Source organism: Anomaloglossus baeobatrachus, chromosome 2, assembly GCF_048569485.1.
Source record: "Anomaloglossus baeobatrachus isolate aAnoBae1 chromosome 2, aAnoBae1.hap1, whole genome shotgun sequence".
Taxonomy (NCBI): Eukaryota; Metazoa; Chordata; class Amphibia; order Anura; family Aromobatidae; genus Anomaloglossus; species Anomaloglossus baeobatrachus.
Genome location: NC_134354.1, coordinates 662,514,019 through 662,534,497, shown reverse-complemented (window position 1 = coordinate 662,534,497; position 20,479 = coordinate 662,514,019). Strand labels below are relative to the sequence as shown.

At 51.7% G+C, this 20,479-nt stretch overlaps 1 protein-coding gene across 2 annotated transcripts in view; it reads right to left on the bottom strand.

Annotated features, from left to right (window-relative positions):
• The window catches only part of MARS1 (methionyl-tRNA synthetase 1), a 126,838-nt gene that overhangs the window by 82,195 nt on the left and 24,164 nt on the right, over positions 1-20,479 (bottom strand). For both annotated transcript variants that reach the window (XM_075337076.1, XM_075337077.1), the window contains exon 6: positions 11,529-11,701. In XM_075337076.1, coding sequence (XP_075193191.1) covers positions 11,529-11,701 — 173 coding nt within the window. The remainder of the gene's footprint in view (positions 1-11,528; positions 11,702-20,479) is intronic.

Below are 20,479 nucleotides of genomic sequence, written 5' to 3'. Positions count from 1 at the left end.
GCTGTTTGTCCAGCGGAAGCTTGACTATCGCTGAGAGAGTATGAAACTCCATCCCGAGGTAAGTCAGTGATTGGGCCGGAGTCAATTTTGACTTTGGGAAATTGATGATCCACCCGAACCTCTGGAGAGTCTCCAGAGCAACGGCCAGGCTGTGTTGACATGCCACCCGGGAGGGTGCCTTGACCAGGAGATCGTCTAAGTAAGGGATCACCGAGTGGCCCTGAGAGTGCAGGACTGCCACAACGGATGCCATGACCTTGGTGAAGACCCGTGGGGCTGTCACCAGGCCGAAAGGCAGTGCCACAAACTGAAGGTGTTCGTCCCCAATGGCGAAACGCAGGAAGCGTTGATGCTCTGGTGCGATCGGCACATGGAGATAGGCATCCCTGATGTCGATTGATGCTAGGAAGTCTCCTTGTGACATCAAAGCGATGACAGAGCGGAGGGATTCCATGCGAAACCGTCTGGTTCTCACATGTCTGTTGAGCAATTTGAGGTCCAAAACGGGACGGAATGATCCGTCCTTTTTTGGCACCACGAACAGGTTGGAGTAAAAACCGCGACCACGTTCCTGAAGGGGAACGGGGATCACAACTCCTTCTGTCTTCAGAGTGTCCACCGCCTGAGCAAGTGCATCGGCTCGCTCGGGGGGCGGAGATGTTCTGAAGAAACGAGTCGGAGGACGAGAGCAGAACTCTATCCTGTAACCGTGAGACAGAATGTCTCTCACCCATCTGTCTTGGACATGTGGCCACCAGGCGTCGCCAAAGCGGGAGAGCCTGCCACCGACCGAGGATGCGGTTTGTGGAGGCTGAAAGTCATGAGGAGGCCGCCTTGGAGACGGTGCCTCCGGCGGTCTTTGGAGGACGTGACTTAGACCTCCATGCAGAAGAGTTCCTCTGGCTCTTCTGTGGCCTGTTGGACGAGGATGATTGGGATCTGGCTGAGGGCCGAAAGGACCGAAACCTCGCCTGAATTTTCCGTTGCTGAGGTCTTTTTGGCTTGGATTGGGGTAAGGACGAGTCCTTTCCCTTAGATTGCTTAATAATTTCATCCAATTGCTCGCCAAACAATCGGTCGCCAGAAAAAGGCAAACCGGTCAAGAACTTCTTGGAAGCAGAGTCTGCCTTCCATTCGCGTAGCCACATGGCCCTGCGGACTGCCACCGAATTGGCGGATGCTACCGCTGTACGGCTACCAGAGTCCAGGACGGCATTCATGGCGTAGGACGAAAAAGCCAACGCCTGAGAAGTCAAAGACGCTACTTGCGGAGCAGAGGTACGTGTGACCGTATTAATCTCAGACAGACAAGCTGAGATAGCTTGGAGTGAACACACGGCTGCAAAGGCCGGGGCGAAAGACGCGCCTGTGGCTTCAAAGATGGATTTCATTAGGAGCTCTATCTGCCTGTCAGTGGCATCCTTGAGCGATGAACCGTCAGCCACTGCTACTACGGATCTAGCCGCCAGTCTAGAGACTGGAGGATCCACCTTGGGACATTGAGCCCAACCCTTGACTACGTCAGAGGGGAAGGGGTAACGTGTGTCATTAAGGCGCTTAGAAAAGCGCTTGTCCGGAAAAGCTCTGTGCTTCTGGACAGCATCTCTGAAGTTAGAGTGATCGAAAAAAGCACTCCGTGTACGTTTGGGAAACCTAAACTGGTGTTTCTCCTGCTGTGAAGCCGACTCCTCCACAGGTAGAGGCGGGGGAGATAGATCTAGCACCTGGTTGATTGACGCTATAAGGTCATTTACTATGGCGTCCCCTTCAGGTGTATCAAGATTGAGAGCAACGTCAGGGTCAGAGCCCTGGGCTGCGACCTCTGCCTCATCCTCCAGAGAGTCCGCAAGCTGAGACCCCGAACAGCGTGATGAAGTCGGGGAAGATTCCCAGCGAGCCCGCTTAGCCGGTCTGGGACTGCGGTCCGTGCCGGAGTCCTCCACGTGATACCTAGGGGCCACCCCAGGAGCATGCTGCGGCGCAGACCGAGATGGGCCTGGGGGCGATGACCCCGCAGTGCCCGGGGCCTGTGTAAGGGCCGGTCTGGACTGTAAGGCTTCTAGTATCTTAGCAGACCATTTGTCCATAGACTGAGCCATGGATTGTGAAAGTGACTCAGAGAGTTTCTCAGCTAAAACTGCAAACTCTGTCCCTGCCGCCTGGACAGGGGAGGCCGGCGGTTCTATCTGGGCCGAGGGTCCCACCAGTGCCCGAGGCTCCGGCTGAGTGAGTGCCACAGGGCCCGAGCATTGCTCACAGTGAGGGTAGGTGGAACCTGCAGGTAGCATAGCCGCACAAGAGGTACAGGTTGCAAAATAACCCTGTGTCTTGGTACCCTTGCTCCTTGTGACCGACATGCTGTTCTCTCCTAGGAGAGTAATCACTGAGGGTATATAGCCAAGGGCTAAACACTGCGGCCGAACCTAGAAAATGTATACAAATATAATATATATATATACAGTTCGGCACCCTAGGGGGACCAGCACCGGGTGACCGGTGTGGCTTACCGACCGCCCAGAGCGGTGTGTGTCCACCAGATTCCCTGCCTTGGGTCTCCCAGAGCTGCAGCCAGAAGTCCTCCACCGGCAGAATGTGTTTAAAACATGGCTGCCGGCGTTCTAAGGGGAGGAGGGAGCCGTGGGCGTGAACAATAAAGTGCGGGAATCTGGTGCCCCAGAGTGATGAGTGAGGGGGGAGGAGGACACTAAAGTATGCTCCAGCCCTCACAGTCGACGTCAGGCCGACCGTCCCGCCCTTACCCCTGACTGGCAGGCCCGGGGGCGGGAGTTTAATGCACTAGGCCGCAAAAGCCGGGGACTAAATGTAATACCGCGGCCGGCAAGCAGGCGCGGTCGGCGCGGTAGTCCCGGTCGTCACACAAAAACAGCAGCCGCTGCAGCGTCTGAGACCAAGTGCTCCATGCACCGTCCCCAAGGGGACACAGAGTACCTTTATGATGCAGGGCCTGTCCCTGATAATACTCAGTCTCCTGTCCGTCAGAATCCCACAGGGGCTGCGGAGGGAGCCCGGTCCCAGTGCCTGGATGACCGGTTAGGATCCCACTTCTCCCAGAGCCTCTAAGGGATGGGGAAGGAAAACGGCATGTGGCTCCAGCCTTTGTACCCGCAATGGGTACATCAACCTTAACCGCCGACATAGTGGGGTGAGAAGGGAGCATGCCGGGGGCCCTGTTAGGGGCCCTCTTTTCTTCCATCCGATACAATCAGCAGCTGCTGCTGACTAAAATGGAAGCTTGAGTGAATGTGTGCCTCCTTCAACACAAAGCATAAAAACTGAGGAGCCCGTGATGCACGGGAGGGTGTATAGGCAGAGGGGAGGGGTTACACTTTTTAAAGTGTAATACTTTGTGTGGCCTCCGGAGGCAGAAGCTATACACCCCAATTGTCTGGGTCTCCCAATGGAGCGACAAAGAAACAGGAAATTGGCCAACCTCAAGCATCGCTCATCTCTACTGCATATACCTGCCGGTACACCTGCCCTCAGCTAAGTACAAACACCATTTCATCAGAAACACTCAACTCCTTCCCTAGAATTGAGCAGCTCCAGACAACCCAATTAATGTGCCCAACTTACCAATCTACTTATATAATGCCTAATAACCAACAGCATTAATGGGAATCTAATTTGTCACCAGGATTTTGCAATGTAAGCTGAGGACAGCATGCTGCGAGGGTTACAAAGGAAAAAACATCTGTGTCTCTCTGATCTGTGTGGAGATATTGGTTACTCACACTAAAGAGTTTATTGCTGTGAGATTAACATTGTTGTGACTCCAGCCTCCTGCACAGCAGTCCAGAATGCTCCCTGCTATGATTGACACCTCACAGTCAATGCACAATCTCTATAGAGAGCCGGGTGTGGGCAGGGACAGCTCCCAGCTCTGCTACTCCATTCTGAGATAAATCAGAACATCTGCACACGGTGATCGAAGATAAACCTGGTTAGTTTCAGAATCTCTTTGCCTACATTATGCTGCTCTCAGAGCAAAAACCTGCTGACAGATTCCCTTTAAAAAGGTTATTCTTGACTGTAACACTGATGACCTATCTTTGGATATGTCATCAATGTCTGATCTGACCGGTGGAGATGTGACACTCACGCCAGCCGAAGCAACTCAGTTTCAGAGCTGCACAATGCAGCTCCATATCAGCTCTATAGTGGTCGCTGTCGGGTACTGCATCCGCCCGCTATTCAAATTAATCACGCCCACTGTTCAGAGATTCATGACCTATCCTAAGGATAGGTCATCAATGTTAATATCTCTGTCAACCCCTTGAGATACAGTGCTATGCAGAAGTTTTAGAACCACTGGTCAAAATTACTGTTATTGTGAACAGTTAATCAAGTTGAAAATGAAATGATCTCTAAAAGGCATAAAGTTAAAAGATGACACATTTCCTTTATATTTTAGGCAAGAACAAAAAAAAAATATTGTCATCTTTAACATTTTAAAAACTACAAAAATGAAAATGGGCCAATGCAAAAGTTTGAGCACCCTTGGAGATTTGTGTGCTCAGATAACTTTGACTATCATTTCAGACCTTAATTAGCCTGTTAGGTTTGTGGCTTGTTCATTATCATAGTTAGGAAAGGGCAGGTGATGCAAATTTCACAGCTTTATAAAAACCCAGCTTCCTCTAACCTTGTGCAAATAAAACAACAGCCATGGGTTTTTCAAAGCAGCTGCCTAGCACTCTGAAAAAGAGAATTTTGTTTACTTACCGTAAATTCTTTTTCTTATAGTTCCGACATGGGAGACCCAGACCATGGGTGTATAGCTACTGCCTCCGGAGGACACACAAAGTACTACACTCAAAACGTGTAGCTCCTCCCTCCGGGCTATATACACCCCCTGGATGACAATCTAACCAGTTCAGTGCAAAAGCTGAAGGAGGACATCCACCCATAAGTAGAGATAGAGTAAAACTCGGAAAAACCGGAACCTCTGTCTACAACAACAGCCGGTGAAACACACGGAACAAGAACTGCCAACAGGCAACAGGGAGGGTGCTGGGTCTCCCATGTCGGAACTATAAGAAAAAGAATTTAATTTAAGAATTTAAAAATTCTCTTTTTCTTCATCGTTCCTTATGGGAGACCCAGACCATGGGACGTCTCAAAGCAGTCCATGGGTGGGAAATAAACCAAACTGAGAAGTAGGCAAAACCTAACTTCACAAATGGGCGACAGCCGCCTGAAGGATGCGTCTGCCCAAGCTCGCATCTGCCGAAGCATGAGCATGCACTTGGTAGTGCTTCGAAAAGGTGTGCAGACTAGACCAAGTGGCAGCCTGACAAACCTGCTGAGCCGTAGCCTGGTGCCTGAAAGCCCAGGAGGCACCGACAGCTCTGGTCGAGTGCGCCTTAATCCCTGGCGGTGGGGGCACCTGAGAACACTGGTAGGCATCAGAGATGGCCGACCTAATCCAACGAGCTAGGGTCGGTTTAGAAGCCAAGAGACCCTTGCGCTGACCCATGGTTAGCACAAAAAGTGAGGTGCACCGCCTAAAAGCGGCGGTGCGTGACACATAGATTCGGAGCGCCCGCACCAAATCCAAGGTATGCAACGCCTTCTCAAAGCGATGCACAGGGGCCGGACAAAGGGAAGGCAATGAAATGTCCTGGTTAAGGTGGAAAGAAGACACCACCTTAGGGAGAAAATCCGGAGTCGGACGGAGAACCACCTTGTCTTGGTGAAACACAAAAAAAGGTGACTCCGAAGAGAGCGCAGCCAAATCAGAGACTCTCCTGAGAGAAGTTATGGCTACTAGAAAAACCACTTTCTGTGAAAGTCTAAACAAGGGAACCTCCCTAAGAGGCTCAAAGGGGGGTTTCTGTAAGGCCGTGAGGACCAGATTAAGATCCCAGGGATCCAAAGGCCGCCGGTAAGGAGGAATGATGTGAGATGCGCCCTGCATGAAGGTGCGCACCTGAGCCAGTCGGGCGATACGCCGCTGGAATAATACCGACAGAGCCGACACCTGTCCCTTGAGGGAATTGAGGGACAGTCCTAGCTGCAGACCGGACTGTAGAAAGGACAGGATGGTCGGCAAAGAGAACGGCCATGGAGCATGGCCATAAGAGCGACACCAGGACAGGAAAATCTTCCAAGTCCTGTGGTAAATCTTGGCCGAGGAAGACTTCCGAGCCTGAGTCATAGTGGAGATGACCTCAGAAGGAATGCCTGAAGCCGTCAGGATCCAGGACTCAAGAGCCACGCCGTCAATTTGAAAGCCGCAGAATTCTGGCGGAAAAACGGACCTTGAGAGAGAAGGTCTGGGCGGTCCGGGAGATGCCACGGCATTTCTACGGACAGACGGAGCAGATCTGGGTACCAAGCTCGCCTGGGCCAGTCCGGAGCAATGAGGATGACCCGACGGCCCTCCATTCTGATCTTGCGCAGAACCCTGGGCAAGAGAGCTAGAGGGGGAAACACATAGGCCAGACGGAACTGAGACCAATCTTGAACCAGCGCGTCCGCTGCGAAGGCCTGAGGATCGTGGGAGCGAGCCACATAAACCGGGACCTTGTTGTTGTGCCGGGATGCCATTAGATCCACTTCCGGAGTGCCCCACTTGCGGCAGATTGACCTGAACACTGCCGGATGCAGGGCCCACTCGCCGCTGTCCACGGTTTGACGGCTGAGATAATCTGCCTCCCAGTTTTCTACGCCTGGGATGTGGACTGCGGATATGGTGGACTTGGAGTCCTCCGTCCACTGAAGGATTCGTTGAACTTCCAACATCGCCAGGCGGCTGCGAGTCCCGCCCTGGTGATTGATGTAGGCAACCGCTGTCGCGTTGTCCGACTGGACTCGAATGTGCTTGCCCGCCAACAGGTGGTGAAAGGCTACGAGAGCTGGAAGAACAGCCCTGATTTCCAGCACATTGATCGAGAGGGCTGATTCGGACGGAGTCCAAGTGCCCTGTGCTCGGTGGTGGAGAAATACTGCTCCCCAGCCGGAGAGGCTGGCATCCGTGGTGAGGATCACCCAGGACGGAGTCAGGAAGAAGCGTCCCTGTGACAGAGAGAGGGGCCGAAGCCACCACTGAAGAGAGCTCCTGGTCTGCGGCGACAGAGCCACTAGCCTGTGCAAGGAAAAGGTCTGCTTGTCCCAACAGCGGAGAATGTCCAGCTGCAGGGGACGCAGATGGAACTGGGCAAAGGGAACCGCTTCCATTGACGCCACCATCTGACCCAGCACCTGCATGAGGTGCCTGATGGAATGACGGCGGGGCTGCAACAGAGAGCGCACCGCCAGATGAAGGGACTGCTGTTTGACTAAGGGCAGCTTCACAAGTGCCGGCAGAGTCTCGAATTGCATCCCTAGGTACGTAAGTTCCTGGGTCGGGGTCAGAGTGGACTTGGGCAGATTGACAAGCCACCCGAATTGAACAAGCGTGGCGAGAGTGAGCGAGACACTCCGCTGGCAGTCTGCACTGGATGAGGCCTTGACTAGAAGGTCGTCCAGGTAGGGGATTACTGCCAACCCCTGGAGATGCAGGACCGCAACCACTGCTGCCATGACCTTGGTGAAAACACGAGGGGCCGTGGCTAACCCGAAGGGGAGAGCCACGAATTGGAAATGTTCCTCTCCGATTGCAAAGCGTAGCCAACGCTGGTGTGAAACCGCAATAGGCACATGCAGATAGGCATCTCTGATGTCGATGGATGCTAGAAAATCTCCTTGGGTCATTGAGGCAATGACCGATCTCAGAGATTCCATGCCAAAGCGCCGCACCTGAACATGCTTGTTGAGAAGCTTGAGATCCAGGATGGGCCGGAAGGAACCGTCCTTCTTGGGGACTAGGAAGAGGTTTGAGTAGAAACCTCTGAACCGTTCCCGGGCGGGAACCGGAACAATTACACCGTTGGCCTGCAAGGATGCCACGGCCTGTGAGAAGGCGGCGGCTTTGGAGCAGGGGGGAGTGGACAGAAAAAATCTGTTTGGCGGGCTGGAAGAAAATTCTATCCTGTAGCCGTGGGAGATGATATCCCACACCCACTGATCGGAGACGTGTTGAAACCACACGTCGCCAAAGTGGGAGAGCCTGCCACCGACCAAGGACGTTGCTGGCGCAGCCAGATAGTCAAGAGGAGGCTGCCTTAGTGGCAGCGGCTCCTCCGTTCTTCTGAGGACGCGGCTTCGCGCGCCAGTTCGGTTTACGATCCTTGGCTGAGGTAGTGGACGAAGCTGAGGGCTTAGAGGATGACCAGATAGAGGAACGAAAGGAACGAAACCTCGACTGGTTCCTGCCCTGGACAGGTTTCCTGGTTTTAGTTTGAGGCAAGGAAGTACTCTTCCCACCAGTAGCTTCCTTAATAATTTCATCCAGTTGTTCACCGAACAGCCGGGACCCAGCAAAGGGGAGCCCAGCAAGGTACTTCTTTGAAGAAGCGTCTGCTTTCCACTCTCGAAGCCACAAGATCCTGCGGATCGCGAGAGAATTAGCGGAAGCCACCGCCATGCGGTGAGAAGCCTCTAGAATGGCAGACATGGCGTAGGATGAAAAGGCCGAAGCCTGTGAAGTTAAGGCAACCATCTCGGGTATAGAGTCCCTGGCGAGGGAATGTATCTCCGCCAGAGAGGCAGAGACTGCCTTAAGAGCCCACACTGCTGCAAAAGACGGGGAGAACGAGGCTCCTGCCGCCTCATTTACAGATTTGGCCAGAAGGTCAACCTGGCGGTCAGTGGGATCCTTAAGAGAGGTGCCATCGGCCACAGATACGACTGTCCGGGCTGAGATTCTAGACACCGGAGGGTCCACCTTTGGGGACTGAGCCCACAGTAAAAGTATCCTCCTCGCCCTGCACCTCAGCTCGTGAATCAGAGCCGTGGGACGAGGAAGGAGAAGGGTCCCTGCGTCTCCGTTTAGGGGGACGGGGTCCTAAAACATGCTCTGAGAGCTCTGCAGAGCTCGGAGCAGCAGAGGCACCATGAGAAGGGGGCTGATGCATGGTCAGCAGAGACCGGGACAGCTGTCCCATGGAGTCGGCAAAAGACTGGGAAATAGCTCTGGAAAAAGATGCTACCCAAGCCGGGGGTTCAGCCACCGGGGCCGGAGCAGCCGGGGGGACCCTTGAAGAGGCTCCAGGCTGAGGCACCACCATGTTAGAGCAGGCATCACAATGTGGATATGTGGTCGGTTCAGACAGAATGAGCTTACATGCAGTGCATATAGAGTACAGCTTAGCAGACTTGCTCCTAGTGACAGACATGCTGCTGAGGTGGAGGCTCTGCAGTAAAGAATACACTCCTTTAGAATGACCCCCTGAGAGTGTATAATAAAGCCCACAACCAGAGGTTGTGGCTTACCAGACCGGTTTTTGTGTGCCCTCCGGATTCCACAGCTCGGACCCCCAGTGGATGCAGCAGCTGCAGCAGCCAGCGCCGATCAGTGTGAGAACGCTGATAAAATGGCGCTGGAGTGAGGAGGGGGGCGGGGATTAGCCCAAGAGCGGGAATCCGGAGGGCCAAGGAGAGATACAGGGGAGGGAAACATCTCCTCAGAGAGGAGTGTCCTCCCCTCTGCTGAACGGCCGGTGGGCGGCGCCGCACTGTTCCCCTGCAAAACTGACATGCAGAGGGACTGAAACCAAAACTAAGCCGCAACTGAAGCCGGGGCCTAGATTTTTACATGCGGCCGACAAGCAGGCACCCTCGGCGCGGTTCTCAGGAAAAACCCAGAGAACCGGCCGGAATTCACAGCAAAGTCAAAAGACACACTCTCCCCTTAATAAATGTACCCGGGACCCCTGAAAAACGTCTCAATACTTAGCTTTTGAGACGCAGGGCCAGGTCCCTGGGGGGTGGGTTAAAAGCTCCGTCCGGCAGGATCCTGACAGGGCTGCGGATGGAGACCGGTCTCCTGCAAAGCAGAGAGGACCGTGATGACTCCCACTTCAAGCCAGAGCCTCAGAGGATGGTGAAGGAGCACGGCATGTGAAGGCTCCAGCCTTGTAAAGTCAACCTTAACAGCACCGCCGACACAGTGGTGTGAGAAGGGACATGCCGGGAGTCCAGACTGGACCCGCTTTTCTTCCATATCTTTGAAATCAAAAATCTTAAAAATTAAAAATCAGAGAATGCATGTGTGTGTGACCTCCTGAACACAAAGCATTGAACTGGTTAGATTGTCATCCAGGGGGTGTATATAGCCCGGAGGGAGGAGCTACACGTTTTGAGTGTAGTACTTTGTGTGTCCTCCGGAGGCAGTAGCTATACACCCATGGTCTGGGTCTCCCATAAGGAACGATGAAGAAAATCAAAATGGTGAAGGCCCACAAAGCAGAAGAAAGCTAGAAGAAAATAGCAAAGCGTTTCAAGTTGCCCTTTCCTCAGTTTGAAAAGTAATTTAGAAATGGCACTTACAGAAACAGTGGAGGTCAGGATAAGGTCTGGAAAACCAAGCAAAATTTCTGTGAGAGCTGCTCGTAGGATTGCTAGAGTGGCAAATCAGAACCTTCACTTCACTGCAAAAGTCCTTCAGGAAGATTTAGCCGACTTTGGAGTTGTGGTACATTGTTCTACTTGTTCAGAGACACCTACAGAAAAATGGCCTTCATGGAAGAGTCATCTGAAGAAAACCTCTCCTGCGTCCCAACCATGACATTTAGCATCAGAAGTATGCAAAATAACATATAAACAAGACTGATGTATTTTGGAAACAAGTCGTGTTAACTGATGAGGTTAAAATAGAACTCTTTGGCCACAATGATCAAACCAAATGTTTGGGGAAAAAAAGGAGACAGAATGTCATGACAAGAACTTCTCGACAACCATTAAGCATGGGGGTGGATTAATCATGCTTTGGGTTGTGTTCTATCCAATGGAACTGGGAACATTTCAACAAACTCTTCAAGCAAACATAACACCATCTGTAAAAAAAAAGCTGAAGTTGAAAAGAGGATGACTTCTACAAATGGATAAGGATCCTACAAAATTCAAAATCCACATTAGCCTATGTCAAAAGGTACAAGCTGAAGATTTTACAATGGCCCTCACAGTCCCCTGATCTGAACATCATTGAAAATCTGTGGCTAGACCGCAAAAGAGCAGTGCAGGCAAGAGGACCCAGGAATCTTACAGAACAAGACGACTTTTCCAAGGAAGAAAGCATGAAAATCCCTCAAACAAGAATTGAAAGACTCTTGGCTGGCTACAAAAAACATTTACAAGCTTTAATACTTGCCAAAGGGGGTGGCTGCAGGGTACTAACCATGCAGGGTACCCAATATTTTGCCTTGGCCAACCTTATTTTTTGTTGTGAATTTAAAAATGTAAAAATATATATATATTTTGTCTAAAATGTAGAGGATATGTGTTATCCTTAACTTTATGGCTTTTACAGATAATTTCATCTTCAACTTGCTTGCTTAATTGTTCAGAATATCAGTACACTTGACCAGGGGTGCTCAAACGGTTGCATGCCACTGCATGATTACTTAATAATTCACGTTGAACAATGAGCTCACAGAAAAAAACTCGACAACTTTTTAGATACTAACCTCCTGTTCATTGCAGGCAGATGTGTCAATTGGGGGAACAGGCGCGGGCAGTTTCTGAAGATAAGCTTTAAATACGGAAGGTCCTTGGCCTTTGAGAATGGACTCAGCAGCTTTTTGACATGGCTCCAACTCCGTCACCTTTGTAAACCAATTCTTTAATGAAGCCAAATCTTCTGCAAAAGGAAAATCACTGGTCAAACCCTCTGACAAGGAGTCACATAAGTACGTAAATACTGAGACTAGGTAAATAGGTCACCGAACCTTCCATAAGAGAAAATCACTGCAGAAAATCGCTACATGACTGATCTTCATATATACAGTCACTATAAAGAAACTACTGTATTTTTCAGATTGTAAGACGCACTTTTTTCCCCCCAAATTTGGGAGAAAGTTGGGGGTGCGTCGTATAGTCTGAATTTAGGGTATGGCTTCCGGTAATGAGGGTGCTGCCGTGGAGCGGGTCATCAGCGGCATGCGCAGGCTGTAGCAGCGCCTGCAGTCATCACATGGGCCCGCTCATTTCATATGTATGCATCCTCCCGCCCATCATCTCTCAGCACTGAAGCCGGCACAGACAGTTGGGCAGGATGATGGGCGGGGGGAGCGCATAGTAACGAGTCGGCCCGCATGATCAAACCTGGCAACTACAGCCTGGAGTGATCATGTGCGGCTGTATTCACTGCTCCCTGCGCATCATCATCAGCGCGGGGTGCATTGAATAAGTACGGTATACTCACCCGTCACTGTTGAATGCAGCATCGCGATGTCCTCCTGCCTGCCGGCCGCTGCTGTGTGGAGACTAGCGGTGCGCACAGCGATGACGTCATCCCTGTGCTCACTGCTCTCTACACACATCAGCGGGCGGCAGACAGAAGGACATCGCGATGCTGCAGGGGAACGGCTCCAGACAGGTCAGCGGCGCTTTTGCTGGCTCAGACAAGAGGACGAGCGATGCTGCAGGGAGTCAGGAAAGGTGAGTATAAACATTTATTTTTTTTGTGTGCCACAGGATGCAGGCTATATACCAAGATGGAGTATATAGCAGGATGGGGGTATATTGCAGGATGGGGGAATATACCAAGATGAGGGCATATACCAGGATGGGTATATATACAAGGCAGGAGGATCATTACCAGGATGGGATACCTTAGTAGAGAATTTGGGGACATTACCCCCATAAGGCTATGTGCGCACAGTGCGTTTTTCGCGGCGTTATTGCGCGTTTTTCGGGTGCGTTTTTGGCCTCAAAACTGCAGGACTTTGCTTCCCCAGCAAAGTCTATGATTTTTCATTTTTGCTGTCCGCACACATCTGTTTTTTTTACCTGCGTTTTTGAGTTAAGAAAAAAAAATGGACATGTCAGTTCTTTCCTGCGTTTTTCCGCGTTTTCACCCCATGCAATGCATTGGAAAAACGCAGAGATCAAAAACGCAGCAAAACGCAGCCAAAAACGCACCAAACGCACCAAAAAACCGTTTTTTGATGCGTTTTTTCGACGCAGGTGCGTTTTTGTGCGTTTTTAGCGGCCAAAAACGCACAAAAACGCAGCGTCAAAAAGACGCAGTGTGCGCACATAGCCTAACAGTGTCAGCAGCAGATCGTCGCCCCATAACAGTGTGTCATGACAACATTTTTTGCTTAAAATTTTATTTTCCTATTTTCCTCCTCTAAAACCAGGATGTATTTTATGGTCCGGTGCGTCTTATAGTCCGAAAAATACGGTAGTTGGGTAGTGTGCATAGGCTGATTACAAAACCGGGTATACATAAAGAAGTATTAGACAGAAATGGGCTTCCTGCCATGATCTATAAGGCTACGTTCACAAGTTGCTTTTTTGTGTGCAGATTTTCTGCACATAAAAAAGCATGTTTGGCAGGACAAAAGCAGCTGCAAAAGCCATGCATTTTTTATAGCTTTTTCATGTTTTTTCTTTCTTTTTTTTAGTCATGGCGATGGTGGGGGTTCCTGCGCTGAACCCCCTCAATCGCCGCCGGATCTCTGGCTGATGTTACAGCTGGGACCCAGCTCTCAGTGTCCGGAGCAGTGCCTAGGCCGCTCCTGGCAGTTTAATCCCCTGATTGCTGCGATCAATGCGATCGCAGCATTCAGGAGGCAGGGAGAGAAATCGCTTACCTCTCCCATGGCGATCGGGTACCTGTAATGCGATCACAAGGACCCGAATTGCACTGACCTGAAGAATCATGTTTCCAGGTCGGCTGTGTCATATAGTGAACATGGAAAATAAACTCTAAAAACCATTGTGAAATGTCACTTTTTTTTTTTTTTTTTTTTAAACTTTTCAAAGCACTTGGAATTTTTTCCCCACTTTCCTGTGTATTACATGATAAAATGAATGGTGTCAATCAAACTCGTTCTTAAAAAAACAAGCCCTGACATGGCTAGGTTGATGGAAAAATAAAAAAAGATATGGCTCTTGGAAGAGACGGGGGGAAAAAAGTGAAAAATAGCCAAGTCAGAAAGAGGTTAAAGGGCCCTTAAAGGTTTAGTAAGTTATTCCTATGAAGGGTTTTCTTGGGGTCTCACCTCTTGGACCCATATTCACCCCTAAGGCCTGTGCCACACTCACGTGCCTCCGGTACGTATTTGGAATTTTTTTCACGTACCAGAGGCACGTACACACGTGGACATATGATTTCATAACTGTTTGGACACACGTAAGTCTTTTGGAACGGAAAGTGTGTCCGTTCCGTACTTACGTGTGTCCGTGTGTTTCGCACGCTGACATGTCCACGTATTCTCTGGCCGCACGGGTGTCACACGCCCCACACCCGTACCACACGGATGTAGTGTGGATGCGGTCCCGTGTGACACGCGCCGGAGAAACACGTGTCATTATTTTAAAATAAAAAAAACACATACTCACCTCCTTCAGCACTGCAGAATCTTCCGCTCCAAACAGTTGCTGCCGGCCGCCGCTCGTTATGAGCGTGTTATGGAGGTGGGCATGCTGTCACAGGCGCTAATCTCCACCCCTCCGCTCGGCCGGAAGCAGCAGCAGCGGGGAGTGGGCGGGGCTGGAGCCGAAGATCAGAACCCTGGACAGCAGCAAGGACCACGTGAGTAGTAAAATTACCGGTTCTCCATGTGCTATTGCGGATAGCACACTGAGAACACACGTGGACCGCACGTACCGGAGAAACGTACTTACCTAACGCAACATGCAGGGAAAAAAAGTGTCTCACAGCACGTGTGTTATTTTAACGTGAGTGTGGCACAGGCCTAAGAAAAGGTCTCTATATTGCTCCATCTGAGTGGAGGTCGGTGAGGCACACCTTCATGCCATGCATTGACTATGGGACTGCCAGAGATAGCCAAGCGCTGCACTAAACCAATAACTTACCAACTTGGCTTTTGTTGTGCGACATAAGTCTGTAACAAGCCTTCATGCTTTACCCCAAAAGCTCAGAACATGACCTCTGGCTGCCCAAAACCAACGTAGAGCTGTGGTCTCTGTGCCCATAAGGCACAATAGTGGTGGCCATGTGACTTCTCCAGGTGACTTCACTGCAGTAGAAGTTGCTCATTACCCATTTGTTAGGCACATTAGCTTCTTAGTTCATTGCTATTCCAAAAACGGATTAATAATGTTTACAGATCACCTGTACGTTATTCACCAAGTATATCGCACTCCTAGATTCCTCTTTGATAGTGGAGTTAGAACTGACCCCCTTCTGCCCGCGATGCAAAATATCTTCCGCAGATCTATTACATATGATGTGGTGGTGTCCTGATATTGAACATTACTGGAGTGAGGTGACAGAAATAATCGATAGAGTATATACGATAGAGACGAGCTTAACTCCTTTTGTATGTATTCTGGGATACGTGGAGGATTTACCTTTGGAGGAGGAAGGCAAAGTGGCCGTATCTAGACTATTATATATTGCCAGGAAACTAATCGCTCAACACTGGATCTCAGACCACAGTCCTACAATATCTGAATATGTCAAAAAAGAAAAGGAGAATTTTGTTTACTTACCGTAAATTATTTTTCTTATAGTTCCGTATTGGGAGACCCAGACATTGGGTGTATAGCTTCTGCCTCCAGAGGACACACAAAGTACTACACTAAAAGTGTAGCTCCTCCCTCCTAGCATATACACCCCCTGGATAACCAAATCTAGCCAGTTTAGTGCAAAAGCTGAAGGAGGACATCCACCCACAAGTAGAGATAGAGCAAAACCCGGAACAACCGGAACCTCTGTCTACAACAACAGCAGGTGAAAACACACGGAACAAGAAAACTGCCAACAGGCAACAGGGAGGGTGCTGGGTCTCCCATGTCGGAACTATAAGAAAAAGAATTTACGGTAAGTAACAAAATTCTCCTTTTCTTCATCGTTCCTTATGGGAGACCCAGACCATGGGACGTCTCAAAGCAGTCCATGGGTGGGAATAAACAGAAAACTGAGAAGTAGGCAAAACCTAACTTCACAAATGGGCGACAGCCGCCTGAAGGATGCGTCTGCCCAAGCTCGCATCTGCCGAAGCATGAGCATGCACTTGGTAGTGCTTCGAAAAGGTGTGCAGACTAGACCAAGTGGCAGCCTGACAGACCTGCTGAGCCGTAGCCTGGTGCCTGAAAGCCCAAGAGGCACCGACAGCTCTGGTCGAGTGTGCCTTGATCCCCGGCGGGGGAGGCACCTGAGTACACTGGTAGGCATCGGATATGGCCGACCTAATCCAACGAGCTAGGGTCGGTTTAGAAGCCGAGAGACCCTTGTGCTGACCTGTGGTCAGCACAAAAAGAGAGGTGCACCGCCTAAGAACAGCGGTGCGTGACACATAGATCCGGAGTGCCCGCACCAGATCTAAAGTATGCAGCGCTTTCTCAAAGCGATGAACAGGAGCCGGACAAAAGGAAGGCAATGAAATGTCCTGGTTAAGGTGGAAAGGAGACACCACCTTAGGGAGAAAGTCCGGAGTCGGACGGAGAACCACCTTGTCTTGATGAAAAACCAAAAAAGGTGACTCCGAAGAGAGCGCAGCCAAATCAGAGACTCTCCTGAGAAAAGTTATGGCCACCAGAAAGACGACTTTCTGTGAAAGTCGAAACAAAGAAACCTCCCTAAGAGGCTCAAAGGGGGGTTTCTGTAAGGCCGTGAGGACCAGATTAAGGTCCCAGGGATCCAAAGGCCGCCGGTAAGGTGGAATGATGTGAGATGCGCCCTGCATGAAGGTGCGCACCTGAGCCAGTCGGGCGATACGCCGCTGGAACAACACTGACAGAGCCGAGACCTGTCCCTTAAGGGAATTGAGGGATAGTCCTAGCTGCAGACCGGACTGAAGAAAGAACAGGATGGTCGGCAAGGAAAAAGGCCAAGGGGCATGGCCGGAAGAACGACACCAGGACAGGAAAATTCTCCAAGTCCTGTGGTAAATTTTTGCCGAGGAAGACTTCCGAGCCTGAGTCATAGTGGAGATGACTTCGGGAGGAATGCCGGAAGCCGTCAGGATCCAGGACTCAAGAGACACGCCGTCAATCTGAGAGCTGCAGAATTCTGGCGGAAAAACGGACCTTGAGAGAGAAGGTCTGGGCGGTCCGGGAGATGCCACGGCACCTCTACGGACAGACGGAGCAGGTCTGGGTACCAAGCTCGCCTGGGCCAGTCTGGAGCAATGAGTATGACCCGACGGCCCTCCATTCTGATCTTGCGCAGGACTCTGGGCAAGAGAGCTAGAGGGGGAAACACGTAAGACAGACGGAACTGGGACCAATCCTGAACCAGCGCGTCCGCTGCAAAGGCCTGAGGATCGTGGGAGCGAGCCATGTAAACCGGGACCTTGTTGTTGTGCCGGGATGCCATTAGATCCACTTCCGGAGTGCCCCACTTGCGGCAGATCGACCGGAACACTGCCGGATGCAGAGCCCACTCGCCGCTGTCCATGGTTTGACGGCTGAGATAATCTGCCTCCCAGTTTTCCACGCCTGGGATATGGACTGCGGATATGGTGGACTTGGAGTCCTCCGTCCACTGAAGGATGCATTGAACTTCCAACATTGCCAGGCGGCTGCGAGTCCCGCCCTGGTGATTGATGTAGGCAACTGCTGTCGCATTGTCTGACTGGACTCGAATGTGCTTGCCCGCCAACAGGTGGTGAAAGGCTACGAGAGCTAGGAGCACAGCTCTGATCTCCAGCACATTGATCGAGAGGGCTGATTCGGACGGAGTCCAAGTGCCCTGTGCTCGGTGGTGGAGAAATACTGCTCCCCAGCCAGATAGACTGGCATCCGTGGTGAGGATCACCCAGGACGGGGTCAGGAAGGAGCGTCCCTGAGACAGAGAGAGGGGCCGAAGCCACCACTGAAGAGAGCTCCTGGTCTGTGGCGACAGAGCCACCAACCTGTGCAAGGAAGAAGTCCGCTTGTCCCAACAGCGGATAATGTCCAGCTGCAGAGGACGCAGATGGAACTGGGCAAAGGGAACCGCTTCCATTGACGCCACCATCTGACCCAGCACCTGCATAAGGTGCCTGATGGAATGACGGCGGGGCCTCAACAGAGAGCGCACCGCCAGATGGAGGGACTGCTGTTTGACTAAGGGCAACTTGACAAGTGCTGGCAGAGTCTCGAATTGCATCCCTAGGTACGTGAGTTTTTGGGTCGGGGTCAGAGTGGACTTGGGCAGATTGACAAGCCACCCGAATTGAACAAGAGTGGCGAGAGTGAGCGAGACACTCCGCTGACAGTCTGCACTGGATGAAGCCTTGACTAGAAGGTCGTCCAGGTAAGGAATTACTTCCAACCCCTGGAGGTGCAGAACCGCAACCACTGCTGCCATGACCTTGGTGAATACTCGAGGGGCCGTGGCTAACCCGAAGGGGAGAGCCACGAATTGGAAATGTTCCTCTCCGATTGCAAAACGTAGCCAACGCTGGTGTGAAACTGCAATTGGCACATGCAGATAGGCATCTCTGATGTCGATGGATGCCAGGAAATCTCCTTGGGTCATTGAGGCAATGACTGATCGCAGAGACTCCATGCGAAAATGCCGCACCTGAACATGCTTGTTGAGAAGCTTGAGATCCAGGCTGGGCCGGAAGGAACCGTCCTTTTTGGGGACTAGGAAGAGATTTGAGTAGAAACCTCTGAACCGTTCCCTGGCGGGAACCGGTACAATTACTCCGTTGGCCTGCAAGGATGCCACGGCCTGAGAGAAGGCGGCGGCCTTGGAGCAGGGGGGAGTTGACAGAAAAAATCTGTTTGGCGGGCTGGAAGAGAACTCTATCCTGTAGCCGTGGGAGATGATATCCCGCACCCACTGGTCGGAGACGTGTTGAAACCACACATCGCCAAAGTGGGAGAGCCTGCCACCGACCAAGGACGTTGCTGGCTCGGCCAGATAGTCAAGAGGAGGCTGCGTTGGTGGCAGCAGCTCCTGCGGACTTTTGTGGACGCGGCTTCTTGCGCCAGGTGGGCTTCTGGTCCTTGGCTGAGTTAGTGGACGAGGCCGAGGGCTTAGAGGACGACCAGATAGAGGAACGAAAGGAACGAAACCTCGACTGGTTCCTGCCCTGGACAGGTTTCCTGGTTTTAGTCTGTGGCAAGGAAGTACTCTTCCCGCCCGTAGCCTCCTTAATAATTTCATCCAGTTGTTCACCGAACAGCCTGGACCCAGCAAATGGGAGCCCAGCAAGGTACTTCTTTGAGGAAGCATCTGCCTTCCACTCTCGAAGCCACAAGATCCTGCGGATAGCGAGGGAATTGGCGGAGGCCACCGCAGTGCGGTGAGAGGCCTCCAGCATGGCAGACATGGCGTAGGCTGAAAAGTCCCTAGTGAGGGCAAGCATCTCCTCTAGGGAAGCAGAGATGGCTTTGAGAGCCCACACTGCTGCAAAGGATGGTGAGAACGAGGCCCCTGCCGCCTCATAGACAGACCTGGCCAGGAGGTCAACCTGGCGGTTAGTGGGATCCTTAAGTGAGGTGCCATCAGCCACAGATACCACTGTCCGGGCTGAGAGTCTAGACACCGGAGGGTCTACCTTTGGTGAGTGAGCCCACTCCTTGACCACCTCTGGTGAAAAAGGAAAACGGTCATCAGAACCACGCTTTGGGAAGCGTTTGTCAGGGCAGGCCCTGGGCTTGGTCACAGTGGCCTGAAAACTGGAGTGGTTAAAGAACACACTCCTTGTTCTCTTAGGCAAGGTAAACTGGTGCTTTTCTGCCAGAGAGGGTTGCTCCTCTGATACTGGCGGATTGAGGTCCAGTACAGAATTAATGGACGCAATCAAATCACTAACATCTGCATCACCCTCGGTCAGATCAATGGGGCACATGGAGGTAGCGTCCGAGCCCCCAGTAAAGACATCCTCCTCGTCCTGCAAATCGGCTCGTGAATCGGAGCCGCGGGACGAGGAAGGAGAGGGGACCCTGCGTCTCCTTTTGGGAGGACGGGGTCTGGGAACAGATGAAGAATCCTCTGTGAGCTCTGCAGAGCGAGCCGTAGCAGCAGAGGCGCCCTGAGAAGGGGGCTGATGCATGCTCAGCAGAGTCCGGGACAACTCTCCCATGGAGTCGGCAAAGGACTGGGAGATAGACTTAGAAAACAATTCTACCCAAGCCGGGGGTTCAGCCACCGGGGCCGGAGCAGCCTGAGGGACCACTGGGGAGACTCCAGGCTGAGGCACCACCATGTTAGAGCAGGCATCACAATGAGGATATGTGCTCGGTTCAGGCAGTACGAGCTTACATGCAGTGCATATTGAGTACAGCCTTGCAGCCTTGCTCCTAGTGTGAGACATGCTGCTGAGGTGGGGGCTCTGCAGTAAGAACACACTCCTTCAGAATGACCCCCAGAGAGTGTATAAGAAGGCCCACAACCAGAGGTTATGGCTTACCAGACCGTTTTGTGTGCCCTCCGGATCCCACAGCTCGGACCCCCAGACAGGATGCAGAGATGCAGCAGCCAGCGCCGATCAGTGTGAGAACG